Raw genomic sequence first — 13,624 nt, forward strand, 5'->3', positions numbered from 1 at the left:
CTCCAGCCTTGTCCTACTCAACACTCACACCTGTGTTAACGAGAGAATCACTGACATGATGTCAGCCGGTCCTTTTGTGGCAGGGCTGAAATGCAGTGGAAAGGTTTTTTGGGGATTCAGTTCATTTGCATGTCAAAGAGGGACTTCGCAATTAATTTCAATTCATCTGATCACTCTTCATAACATTCTGGAGTATATGCAAATTGTGTATAGAAACTAAGGCAGCAGACTTTGTGAAAATGTTAAGGCTTGGTAATTGTGGAGGAGGAATGAGGCGCAGGAAGCAGCGAACACAGGGTAGTGGTATTTTTAATATACACTCACAAAAAACAAATGTTCCCACACACAGGGGAGAAAATACATGCGGCGTACAACAACGTCGACATGAACACAAGCCGTCACACAAGAAACAATCATTAATCCCGCACGAACAGGAGCGGGCCAGCTAAACTAAATAGCCCCTCTAATGGCTAATTGACCACAGGTGTCACAAAATAAAAAAAGGGAAAAGCAAAAGGGAATCGGTGGCAGCTAATAGGCCGGTGACGACGACCGCCGAGCGCCACCCGAGCAGGAGGGGGCGCCACCGTCGGTGGGAATCGTGACAGTACCCCCCTCCTGACGCGCGGCTCCCGCAGCGCGCCGACACCGGCCTCGAGGTCGACCCGGAGGGCGAGGGGCAGGGTGATCCGGACGGAGGTGGTGGAACTCCCTCAACATAGATGGGTCCAGGACGTCCGCAGCCGGCACCCGGCACCTCTCCTCCGGGCCGTACCCCTCCCAGTCCACGAGGTACTGTAGGCCCCTCGCCCGGCGTCGCGAGTCCAGAATGGCCCGTACGCTGTACGCCGGGGACCCCCCGATGTCCAGAGGGGGCGGAGGGACCTCCGGCACCTCATCTTCGTGAAGGGGACCAGCTACCACCGGCCTGAGGAGAGACACATGAAACGAGGGGTTAATACGGTAATAGGAAGGGAGTTGCAACCGATAACACACCTCGTTTATCCTCCTCAGGACTTTGAAGGGCCCCACACACTGCGGCCCCAGCTTCCGGCAGGGCACGCGGAGGGGCAGGTTCCGGGTCGAGAGCCAGACCCTGTCTCCCGGTGCGAACACGGGCGCCTCACTGCGGTGGCGGTCAGCACTCCTCTTCTGCCGCGCACTGGCCTCCTTTAGTGAGTCCTGGACGGCTCTCCAGGTCTCCTTGGAGTGCTGGACCCAGTCCTCCACCGCAGGAGCCTCGGTCTGACTCCGGTGCCATGGTGCCAGGACCGGCTGGTAACCTAACACACACTGAAAGGGTGATATGTTAGTAGAGGAGTGGCGAAGTGAGTTCTGGGCTAACTCAGCCCAGGGAATATACCTCGCCCACTCCCCTGGCCGGTCCTGGCAATACGACCTCAGGAACCTGCCCACCTCCTGGTTCACCCTCTCCGCCTGCCCATTGCTCTCGGGGTGATAACCGGAGGTCAAACTGACCGAGACCCCCAGCCGCTCCATAAACGCTCTCCAGACCCTGGATGTGAACTGGGAACCTCGATCAGAGACAATGTCCTCCGGCACCCCGTAGTGCCGGAAGACGTGGGTAAATAGGGCCTCCGCAGTCTGCAGGGCCGTAGGGAGACCGGGCAATGGGAGGAGACGGCAGGACTTAGAGAACCGATCCACAACCACCAGAATCGCCGTGTTCCCCTGAGAGGGGGGAAGATCTGTCAGGAAGTCAATGGACAGGTGCGACCATGGTCGTTGTGGAACGGGGAGGGGCTGTAACTTCCCTCTTGGTAGATGCCTAGGAGCCTTACTCTGGGCACACACCGAACAGGAAGAGACATAGGACCTCACGTCCTTAGCTAAGGTGGGCCACCAGTACTTCCCCCTTAGACTCCCCACTGTCCTCGCCTCACCAGGATGACCCGCAGTAGGTAGCGTGTGCGCCCACCGAATCAAACGATCACGAACACCGAGCGGCACATACATGCGCCCCACGGGCACCTGCGCAGGCGCAGGTTCCAACACCAATGCCCGCTCGATGTCCGCGTCCACCTCCCATACCACAGGTGCCACCAGCCTAGACGCTGGAATGATGGGAGTTGGATCGATGGGCCGGTCCTCCGTGTCATAGAGATGGGACAGCGCGTCGGCCTTAGTATTTAGGGAACCCGGTCTATAGGAGATGGTAAACCTAAACCGGGCAAAGAACATGGCCCACCTCGCCTGACGTGGATTCAGTCTCCTCGCTGCCCGGATGTACTCCAGGTTTCGGTGGTCGGTCCAGATGAGAAAGGGGTGTTTAGCCCCCTCAAGCCAGTGCCGCCACACCCTCAAAGCTTTAGCCACTGCTAGCAACTCCCTGTCCCCCACATCGTAGTTACGCTCCGCCGAACTGAGCTTCTTCGAAAAGAAAGCGCAGGGGCGGAGTTTCAATGGCGCACCCGAGCGCTGTGATAGCACGGCACCCACCCCAGCCTCGGATGCGTCCACCTCCACTACGAACGCTAAAGACGGGTCCGGGTGCTCCAACACGGGTGCGTCGGTGAACAGCGTCTTCAATTTCTTGAAGGCTCCGTCCGCCTCCGTCGACCATCGCAAACGCACCGGCCCCCCCTTCAGCAGTGAGGTAATGGGAGCCGCTACCTGGCCAAAACCCCGGATAAACCTCCGGTAGTAATTGGCAAAGCCTAAAAACCGCTGCACCTCCTTCACCGTGGTTGGAGTCGGCCAATTACGCACGGCCTTAACGCGGTCACACTCCATTACCACCCCCGTGGTGGAAATGCGATAACCCAGAAAGGAGACGATTCGTTTGGAAAACTCACACTTCTCAGCCTTAACGTATAGGTCATGCTTCAGCAGTGTACCAAGCACCTTGCGCACCAGGGACACATGCGCGGAGCGGGTGGCGGAATATATCAGAATGTCATCGATATATACAATCACGCCCTGCCCGTGCAGGTCCCTGAGAATCTCGTCAACAAAGGATTGAAAGACGGCTGGAGCATTTTTCAACCCATACGGCATGACGAGGTACTCATAATGGCCCGATGTGGTACTAAAGGCGGTTTTCCACTCGTCTCCCTTCTTGATACGCACCAGGTTATAGGTGCTCCTGAGATCCAGTTTTGTGAAGAACTGCGCTCCGTGAAATGATTCCACCGCCGTAGCGATGAGAGGTAGTGGGTAACTAAACCCCACCGTAATAGCGTTTAGACCTCGGTAATCAATGCACGGACGCAGACCTCCCTCCTTTTTCTTCACAAAAAAGAAACTCGAGGAAGCGGGTGAGATGGAGGGCCGAATGTACCCCTGTCCCAGGGATTCCGTGACATATGTCTCCATAGCCGCCGTCTCCTCCTGTGACAAGGGGTACACGTGACTCCTGGGAAGCGCAGCGTTAACCTGGAGATCTATCGCACAATCCCCCTGTCGATGAGGTGGTAATTTAGTCGCCCTCTTTTTACAAAAAGCGATCGCCAAATCGGCGTATTCGGGGGGAATGCGCCCGGTGGACACCTGGTCTGGACTCTCCACCGACGTGGCACCTATGGAAACTCCTAGACACCTACCTGAACACTCCTCTGACCACCCCTGGAGAACCCCCTGTTTCCACGAAATACGGGGATTGTGACCAGCCAGCCAGGGGACCCCCAGCACCACCAGAAACGCAGGCGAGTCAATAAGGAAAAAACAAATGCGTTCCTTATGATTCCCCAGCGTTACCATGTCCAGTGGCACCGTAGACTCCCTGACTAGCCCTGACCCTAATGGTCGGCTATCTAGGGAGTGCACGGGGAAAGGAGAATCTATCGGCACCCGCGGAATGCCCAGCTTAATGGCAAGTCCACGGTCCATAAAATTCCCAGCTGCGCCTGAATCGACTAGCGCCCTATGCTGGGAAGAGGGAAAAAATTTTGTAAACAAAACAGGTAAAAACACATGACCAACAGGGGGTTCTGGGTGAATCTGGTGCTGACTCACCTGAGGTAACAGAGAAGTGTTCTGCCTACCATCTCGACTCCCAGACTGGCTCCTCCGGCACCGGTCGGCCGTGTGTCCTCTCCGACCACAGCTGGTGCAGGAGGAGCCACCTCCTCCGGTGCCCCTTGGCACGGCCCCCCCTACCTCCATAGGGGTAGGGGCGGGGGTGCACGGGGGTGGAACGGGCAGGACCCTCTCCGAACGCCCGCCGGCAGCCAGCAAGTTGTCCAGTCGTATGGACATATCTATCAGTTCGTCCAGGGACAGAGCTGTGTCCCGACAGGCCAGCTCCCTGCGGACGTCCGCCCGGAGACTGCAGCGGTAGTGGTCTATGAGGGCCCTGTCGTTCCACCCCGCCCCAGCAGCCAAGGTCCTGAAGTCCAGCGCGAAGTCCTGGGCACTCCTCGTCTCCTGCCTGAGGTGGAACAGCCGTTCACCCGCCGCTCTTCCTTCCGGAGGGTGGTCGAACACGGCCCGAAAGCGGCGGGTGAACTCCGGGTAGTGGTCCCTCGCCGAGTCTGGACCGTTCCAGACCGCATTAGCCCACTCCAGAGCTCTGCCCGTCAGGCAGGAAACGAGGGCACTCACGCTCTCCTCCCCCGTGGGAGCAGGTCTGACGGTGGCCAGGTACAGCTCAAGCTGGAGCAAAAACCCCTGGCACCCAGCCGCCGCCCCATCGTACTCCCTCGGGAGCGCCAGACGAAGCGCGCCAGAGCCAGACGTCATGGGAGGCGAAGATGGCTGTATCGGGGGAGGTGGAGGTGGAGAGAGGATACCACTTCTCTCCCATCTGTCCATCCTCTCCATCATCTGGTCCATTGCCGATCCGATGCGATGGAGGACTGTCATGTGGTGGAGTACGCGTTCCTCCATCGAGGGCAGAGGAGTGGCCGCTGCTCCCGCTGATTCCATGCCTTCTATCGTGGTGCGGGATTCTGTTAAGGCTTGGTAATTGTGGAGGAGGAATGAGGCGCAGGAAGCAGCGAACACAGGGTAGTGGTGTTTTTAATATACACTCACAAAAAACAAATGTTCCCACACACAGGGGAGAAAATACATGCGGCGTACAACAACGTCGACATGAACACAAGCCGTCACACAAGAAACAATCATTAATCCCGCACGAACAGGAGCGGGCCAGCTAAACTAAATAGCCCCTCTAATGGCTAATTGACCACAGGTGTCACAAAATAAAAAAAGGGAAAAGCAAAAGGGAATCAGTGGCAGCTAATAGGCCGGTGACGACGACCGCCGAGCGCCACCCGAGCAGGAGGGGGCGCCACCGTCGGTGGGAATCGTGACAGAAAATTTATATTTGTGTCATTCTCAAAACTTTTGGCCACGACAGTACAACACATTATTCTTGTTATTGTTATATTAGAGTGGTACAATAAGGGATCACACACAGCAACAGATATCAAGACCAAATTGCCCAGAGATAAAGAAGTACATGAACACGAGATGTAGAATTCAAACACACAGAAATATTCCCCAAAACCCCAGCATGGTTCCATTATTGCTACAGTCGTTACTGGTATCACAATCAGTCCCACCAGGAGATCTGCCACAGCCAGAGAGAGGATGAGCAGGTTGGTTGGAGTGTGAAGCTGCTTGAAGTGAGAGATGATCACCAGTACGTTAAAAATTACTGTGACTGCTGGAATCAATGAGAAGAATATGTACAGTTGTATCAATTAAGCACATGTTAGAGCAATGTGGTACACAACGATTGGTTGATGCATGCAACGTCTGAGAAGGGGAATGTGAACTTTCTCTCCAGACACCAGTGTTGGTTGACCAATGCTTAGGAGACGTATAGAGAGCACACTCGACTGTGAATACCTCTATGAGCTTTTCTATCACAGAAGCAATAAATGGCAAATATCAAAAGGTGCGACTTCTAACCATTTCTATGGACAGCAGCTGTCATTTCATTCTCCGAACAACCTTTCTCCGCTCGCTTGAGAACTAAATGTGGAAAAAAGTTGAGATCGGATCATGGAAACACTGCTCCCGGTGGGGAAATATTTTCAGAAAAGTAGTGCACGTGTTACTGGAAAAAGTACCAATAATATCATTTCTAAAATGTAAAAAGTAACCTGTTACATTACTCCTTTACTGAAAAAAAGTTATATTATTATATAACTTTACTTTTGTAACACGTTAAGTGTTCAGAACACTTGGCCTACTCACAGGCCCTGAACCTCCCCTCACTGCTGCAGTGGGGGTTTATCCTGGCCTGGCGATCAACAGAGTTAACCAGGTCAAAATACTTCTGCTTCTGTCTCTTCTGCCATTTCACTCATGTATGTCGTAAGCCAACACTATCCATTTTTCTTTAAATAATAAGTTTGAGACCATGGCTCTCATATTTGATGGCCTGTCCATTTCCTGCATATATTGAACATAATCTATGGAGTTGCGTCATCCAGTGAGGAAAACAGCAAAGGCTTGTAAAGATTTAGAATCTTCAATCTTGATGGATTGGACAGCCAGCTGAGAGCTTTCTCAATTTAAGCTATGGCAATTCTATACTCATCTCCAAAGTGTTTTTTTCAGAAGCCTTTTGTTCTCTGCATATCCTCTGTTGGCCTCCATATGTTGGCAACTGTGGACTAGATGTCTGGGTTGCACCACAGTGAATTGCTCCAAAAAGTACAGCCTGTCTTTGCTGTTCTCGGTCCAGCCTTCAATAGCATGTTCAAAGGCACGTACAAAGAACCTGTTGTCTAGTGGGTTACCCTTAAGCACTGGTACACTAAGAGGTGGTAATGAGGACAACTTTTTCTGTCTTACCAAAATTTCAGTAATACAGTGGTTCCTCCTTTAAAAGTTGCGTCATATTGCGGCACACCTTTCGGGCTGCAGCAGCATTCTGTGGCACGTTATTTAAATTGTCAGCCATTTTTTCTGTTAATGCAAGTTAGTGCTAGTTTGACCACCAGAGGGCATCTTTGAGAAGCATTTGATAGTCTTCCATATTGGCGTTACCAGAGACGGGGAGGGCAAGCGGGTGACTGGGGTTCAATTAACCGACAGGGAGAAATGAGTAGGCTGTCCTTGTAAATAAGAATTTGTTCTTAACTGATTCAAAATGTGTTATTTCATAGTTGTGATGTCTTCACTATTATTCTACAATGTAGAAAATAGTAAAAATAAAGAAAAATCCTGGAATAAGTAGGTGTGTCCAAACTTTTGACTGGTACTTGCTTGATTAATTTGATTAATATTATGGTGTTTCTATTCCATGAAAACAAAAAACCCTCTGGGTAAATTCAGACCGTTTCTTTCTTGGAGCACACACTGGACGTTCGGGCTGAGGAGTAGGGTTGATTTGAGCGTTTTGGCCTTACAACAGATAGCAACAATGGCTAGCTTGCTAGCTACTTCCAGACACAAATGAGACCACTCTGACCATTTTACTCACCCTAGCAGAGCTTGTTAGGCAGTTTTCGTGTTAACCAGAGCGTTGGTGATTATAACTGTGCTGCTGGAAACAATTTAATTACGCTTTTTTTGCCGACGTTTAATGACACCGGCCATATTCAACGGGTGTTGAGCGCTCGTTAATTGATTATTATGCGCTCTGGTACACAGACGAGAGTGCTCTGAAATCAGAGTAGATAGCCAGAGCGAATTTACGAAAGCCCCAAATGTCCATTGAGAACTCATTTAGCTAAGCTAAGAATGACGGGAATAATCAAGTCAATAAACATTGGGAAGTTAGATAGCCTATAGTTAATATACTGTCAAGTTTGATGTATAACTACTAACGTTAGGTAGATAGCTAACACACTGGTACATACTGCTGTAATGACAAGCTTTGCGGTTCGTAAGGACAGAGTAGCTAACAAATTGTCAGCCAACATAACATGTAAGGTAACTTATTTGAAAAGTCATGACTTTATTACATTGAGTAGCAAGCTACTGCGAGGACGCGCTCTATCGACTCTGTGGCTTGAGCATGCTTTTGGTGCACAGTCGATAGTGCACTGAACTTCGGGCAAGAAGGTTGAGGGTTAGAAACCTGCTCCCTGGTTGTTTCATTTGAAGTCGTGCATAATTATCAGTTAATTATTTGGCTTATATTGCCCATTCATTGTCAGTTAGAGACAAAGTAGTGCATTGGGACCCAAAAGCATAATCAGTGCTCTAACTCGTTAGGGCAAATCTGGTCTGTGATAGGATGGGTTTTTTTTGCACCTAGCTCAGCTATAAGACTATTCTTTAGTAAAGGTTGAATAGCCTATTGTTCAGCTTTTAGCCCCCCTCCCCAACTTGCAACAAATTGATGTCTTTTTGTCGAAAGCAAAACTGTTTTATTTTCAATCAAAAATAATTGTTCTGAAAGCAAAAACGAGGCTTCAGAGTAAAATAATGTTTTGCAATCAAATATTTTGTAATAGAGTGCAAAACTTGATGCATTTTTTTCGCAAATAAATATTTCGAGAACCAAAAAATGTACACTGCTCAAAAAAATAAAGGGAACACTAAAATAACACATCCTAGATCTGAATGAATGAAATAATCTTATTAAATACTTTTTTCTTTACATAGTTGAATGTGCTGACAACAAAATCACACAAAAATAAATCAATGGAAATCCAATTTATCAACCCATGGAGGTCTGAATTTGGAGTCACACTCAAAATTAAAGTGGAAAACCACACTACAGGCTGATCCAACTTTGATGTAATGTCCTTAAAACAAGTCAAAATGAGGCTCAGTAGTGTATGTGTCCTCCACGTGCCTGTATGACCTCCCTACAACGCCTGGGCATGCTCCTGATGAGGTGGCGGATGGTCTCCTGAGGGATCTCCTCCCAGACCTGGACTAAAGCATCCGCCAACTCCTGGACAGTCTGTGGTGCAACGTGGCGTTGGTGGATGGAGCGAGACATGATGTCCCAGATGTGCTCAATTGGATTCAGGTCTGGGGAACGGGTGGGCCAGTCCATAGCATCAATGCCTTCCTCTTGCAGGAACTGCTGACACACTCCAGCCACATGAGGTCTAGCATTGTCTTGCATTAGGAGGAACCCAGGGCCAACCGCACCAGCATATGGTCTCACAAGGGGTCTGAGGATCTCATCTCGGTACCTAATGGCAGTCAGGCTACCTCTGGCGAGCACATGGAGGGCTGTGCGGCCCCCCAAAGAAATGCCACCCCACACCATGACTGACCCACCACCAAACCGGTCATGCTGGAGGATGTTGCAGGCAGCAGAACGTTCTCCACGGCATCTCCAGACTCTGTCACGTCTGTCATATGTGCTCAGTGTGAACCTGCTTTCATCTGTGAAGAGCACAGGGCGCCAGTGAAGAATTTGCCAATCTTGGTGTTCTCTGGCAAATGCCAAACGTCCTGCACGGTGTTGGGCTGTAAGCACAACCCCCACCTGTGGACGAGGGCCCTCATACCACCCTCATGGAGTCTGTTTCTGACCATTTGAGCAGACACATGCACATTTGTGGCCTGCTGGAGGTCATTTTGCAGGGCTCTGGCAGTGCTCCTCCTGCTCCTCCTTGCACAAAGGCGGAGGTAGCGGTCCTGCTGCTGGGTCGTTGCCCTCCTACGGCCTCCTCCACGTCTCCTGATGTACTGGCCTGTCTCCTGTTAGCGCCTCCATGCTCTGGACACTACGCTGACAGACCCAGCAAACCTTCTTGCCACAGCTCGCATTAATGTGCCATCCTGGATGAGCTGCACTACCTGAGCCACTTGTGTGGGTTGTAGACTCCGTCTCATGCTACCACTAGAGTGAAAGCACCGCCAGCATTCAAAAGTGACCAAAACTTCAGCAAGGAAAGATAGGAACTGAGAAGTGGTCTGTAGTCACCACCTGCAGAACCACTCCTTTATTGGGGGTGTCTTGCTAATTGCCTATAATTTCCACCTGTTGTCTATTCCATTTGCACAACAGCATGTGAAATTTATTGTCAATCAGTGTTGCTTCCTAAGTGGACAGTTTGATTTCACAGAAGTGTGATTGACTTGGAGTTACATTGTGTTGTTTAAGTGTTCCCTTTATTTTTTTGAGCAGTGTATTTGAAAACAACTTTTTTTGAGTGTCATTTTGGCCACAACCAATACTGTTCAGCCTTTCTTTCCGACACAAAGGAAGTCATAGCGGACACCTACAAAGGACTGTGTGATGATGGCATCTCAGGTAAGCAGCACTGGGTGTTCTTCCGTCCAACTTCTACATAGCTAGGAGGTTCATAACATTCTACTATATTACATAGATACATACCTACATACCGTAGAATGATAAATCATGCAATTATGATTCTCAAGCTAACCAAAAACATTTAGCAACGAACGCCTGTTATCGCCATTTTCAATTGAATTCTTTTATGCCAACTCATAAGCAGGCCATGTCCTATTTGTTTCGTAGTTGATATATAATCACATTTCATGACAGTGTAAATTAAAGAACACAATATGTCTGTCAGGGAATGCTATTCTGATATGTCAGATGAAGAGTTAGACCAGAAAGTCAGGCCCATTAAGGCAAGGATGCCCCATGCGGGCTTTAGAACGGTCAAATGAAGTCTCAAAGCAATTGGCCATCGTGTACAATGGCGAAGAGTTAGGGGGTCTTTGTAGCGTGTAGATGGTGCAGGTATCATTGCCAGAATAATCTAGCTTCGTTGCATTGCTCAGCAAAAATACTCTGTTCCTGCTCCCCTGTCTCTCATTCACATTGAGGTACTAAGGTTATGTCTCCATCAAATCTAAGAAGTTATTTAAACTTTTTTATTCTTACTTATTCGTAGACATATTTTCAATGATGTATGAAATTGGAGTTGTTCTTCATCAATAATGAAGCAAGTAAATAGGTTAAGGATTAAGGATTAGCCCCTTTTTTACATTTTCGCCTAAAATGACATACCCAAATCTAACTGCCTGTTGCTCAGGCCCTGAAGCAAGGATATGCATAGTCTTGGTACCATTTGAAAGGAAACACTGAAGTTTATGGAAATTTGAAAGGAATGTTTTAGAATATAACACAATAGATCTGGTAAATGATAATACAAAGAAAAAACCAACTGTTCTTTTGTATTTTGTTTGTACCATCATGTTTGAAATGCAAGAGAAAGGCATATATTATTCCAGCCCAGGTGGAATTTAGATTTTGGCCACTAGATGGCATCAGTGTATGTGCAAAGTTTTAAACTGATCCAATGAACCATTGCATTTCTGTTATAATTGTATCAATACTGCCCAAATGTGCCTAATTTGTTAATGAATAACTTTTCATGTTCAAAAGTGTGCACTCTCCTCAAATAATAGCATGTTATTATTTCACTGTAATAGCTACTGTAAATTGGACAGTGCAGTTAGATTAACCGGAATTTAAGCTTTCTGCCAATATCAGATATGTCCTGGGAAATGTTCTTGTTATTTACAACCTCATGCTAATCGCATTAGCCTACATTAGCTCAACCATCCCGTGGAAGGGACACCGATACCAAAGAAGTTTTAAACATTTCACTTTTAATTCCAATGCTTTTTTCAAGATACAACATTGTCATCTTTGGCGGTATAGATGGATTTTCAAGGAAGGTAAGTATATAGTTTTGTATGCATATTGCACATTTCCCATCAAGTAATGAACAACCACAATACCAGTCTGGTGTTAAGCTTCCTGTGCTGTATTGACGTATCCTGAAAATAACATCTGCTGCTTTAGATTGAACAGTCATATCTCAGTTATTGTTTTCAAATCAACAAAAAATAATCTATTTTCTTTACTTTCAGAGTGCGAGCTGATCAAGGGGTGGAAAATGTAAATATTGCCAGATGTATGTTCACTGTCTGAGGAACAGGCCGTGGAAGCTTTATTGCTGGCAAAAGTGTCCATAACCAGAGGTAATTAAACAGTTATGTGTTATTTTTCTCTCTTCCGCTCTGCCTGTCTTGTTGTACATGGAACCTGGGGCGGTTCGAATGTGACTGGCAGAACGGGTGTTCTATGTGGAGGATGAGGGCTACAGTAAATATCTCAGATAGTGGGGAGTGAGGCCTTAGAGGGTTTTATAAATTAGCATCATCCAGTGGGTCTTGCGACGGGTATACAGAGATGACCAGTTTACAGAAGAGTATAGACAGCAGTGATGTTTCCTATAAGGATCATTGGTGGCAAATCTGATGGCTGAATCGTAAAGAACATCTAGCTGCTCGAGAGCAACCTTACCTGCCGATCTATAAATTACGTCTCCGTAATCTAGCATGGGCAGGATGGTCATCTGAATCAGGGTTAGTTTGGCAGCTGGGTGAAAGAGGAGAAATTACGATAGAGGAAACCTAGATGTAGTCTAGATTTAACTTTAGCCTGCAGCTTTGATATGTGCTGAGAGAAGGGCAGTGTACCATCTAGCCATATTCCCAAGTACTTGTATCAGGTGACTACCTCAAGCTCAAAACCCTCAGAGGTATTAATCACACCTGTGGGGAGAGGGGCATTCTTCTTACCAAACCACATGACCTTTGTTTTGGAGGTGTTCAGAACAAGGTTAAGGGCAGAGAAAGCATGTTGGACACTAAGAAAGCTTTGTTGTAGAGCATTTAACACAAAACCCGGGGAAGGTGACAGCTAAGTATAAGACTGTATCATCTGCTTATAAATGGATGAGAGAACCGGCAGAGGCGTAAGAGCCTGGCGAACCGGCTGAGGCATGGGAGCCTAATGATCTGGTGGAGGCATGATGATCCCGCTGGAATGATGATCCCGCTGGAATGTGGGCGCCTGATGAGCCGGCTGAGGCGTAAAACCCTGACGATCCGGCGGAGGCCTGACGTGGGATGGGCTCCTGCTGAGCCAACCTGGGCAAGAACACCTCTTGAGTCAGCTAGGGCATGGAAGCCCAACGAGCTGTCTGAGGCACCCCCGGTTTCATTGGTGGCGGCTCCCGGACCCGATGTCACCACCAACCGAAAAGCCAGCACTCCCCGATGCTTCGCTTGATGGCTTCAGAGTTCTGTAAGAACTGACGCTGGAGATGAGAAGCAGGTACGGAGAATGAACATTTAATTAACACAGACATGGAACAGGACAAGAAGAGCGTCAGAACCGGGTAATACAAAGAGAAGGCGTGACAGAGAGAGGTAGTTAGCAAACCAGGCCAAAGACCCCTCAGAGACACCAATATTCCTTAGCCGGCCCATAAGAATGGAATGGGGTACCATATAAAAAGCTTTGTCAAGTCAATAAAAATAGCAGCACAATATTGCTTAGAATCAAGGGCAATGGTGACATCATTGAGGACCTTTTAGGTTGCAGTGACACATCCATAACCTGAGTGGAAACCAGAATGCATACCAGAGAGAATACTGTAGACATCAAGAAAGCCAGTCAGCTGATTATTGACAAGTTTTTCCAATACTTTTGATAAGCAGGGAAAAATAGAAATAGGCCTATAACAGTTAGGATCAGCTTGATCTCCAACTTTAAATACAGGATGAACCGTGGCTGCCTTCCAAGCAATGGGAACCACCCCAGAGAAGAGAGACAGGTATTAAAGGTCGGAGATAGGCTTGGCGGCGATAGGAGCAGATGTTCTTTTGGGGGGTCAATTTTAAGGAGCTCCTTCAGCACCTCTGACTCGTTGACCACCTGCAGGGAGAAACTTTGTAGCGGGCCAGG

General features: G+C 48.4%; 1 protein-coding gene across 1 annotated transcript in view; it reads left to right on the forward strand.

The window, feature by feature from the left end:
• LOC123729530 (trace amine-associated receptor 6-like) overlaps positions 1-12,946 on the forward strand; it is an 85,756-nt gene extending 72,810 nt beyond the window's left edge. Inside the window, exon 2 of the mRNA XM_045704401.2 lies at positions 12,617-12,946. Coding sequence (XP_045560357.1) covers positions 12,617-12,946 — 330 coding nt within the window. The remainder of the gene's footprint in view (positions 1-12,616) is intronic.
• The last annotated feature ends 678 nt before the right edge of the window (positions 12,947-13,624 follow it).

Source organism: Salmo salar, chromosome 21, assembly GCF_965601325.2.
Source record: "Salmo salar chromosome 21, fSalSal1, whole genome shotgun sequence".
Classification (NCBI taxonomy): domain Eukaryota; kingdom Metazoa; phylum Chordata; class Actinopteri; order Salmoniformes; family Salmonidae; genus Salmo; species Salmo salar.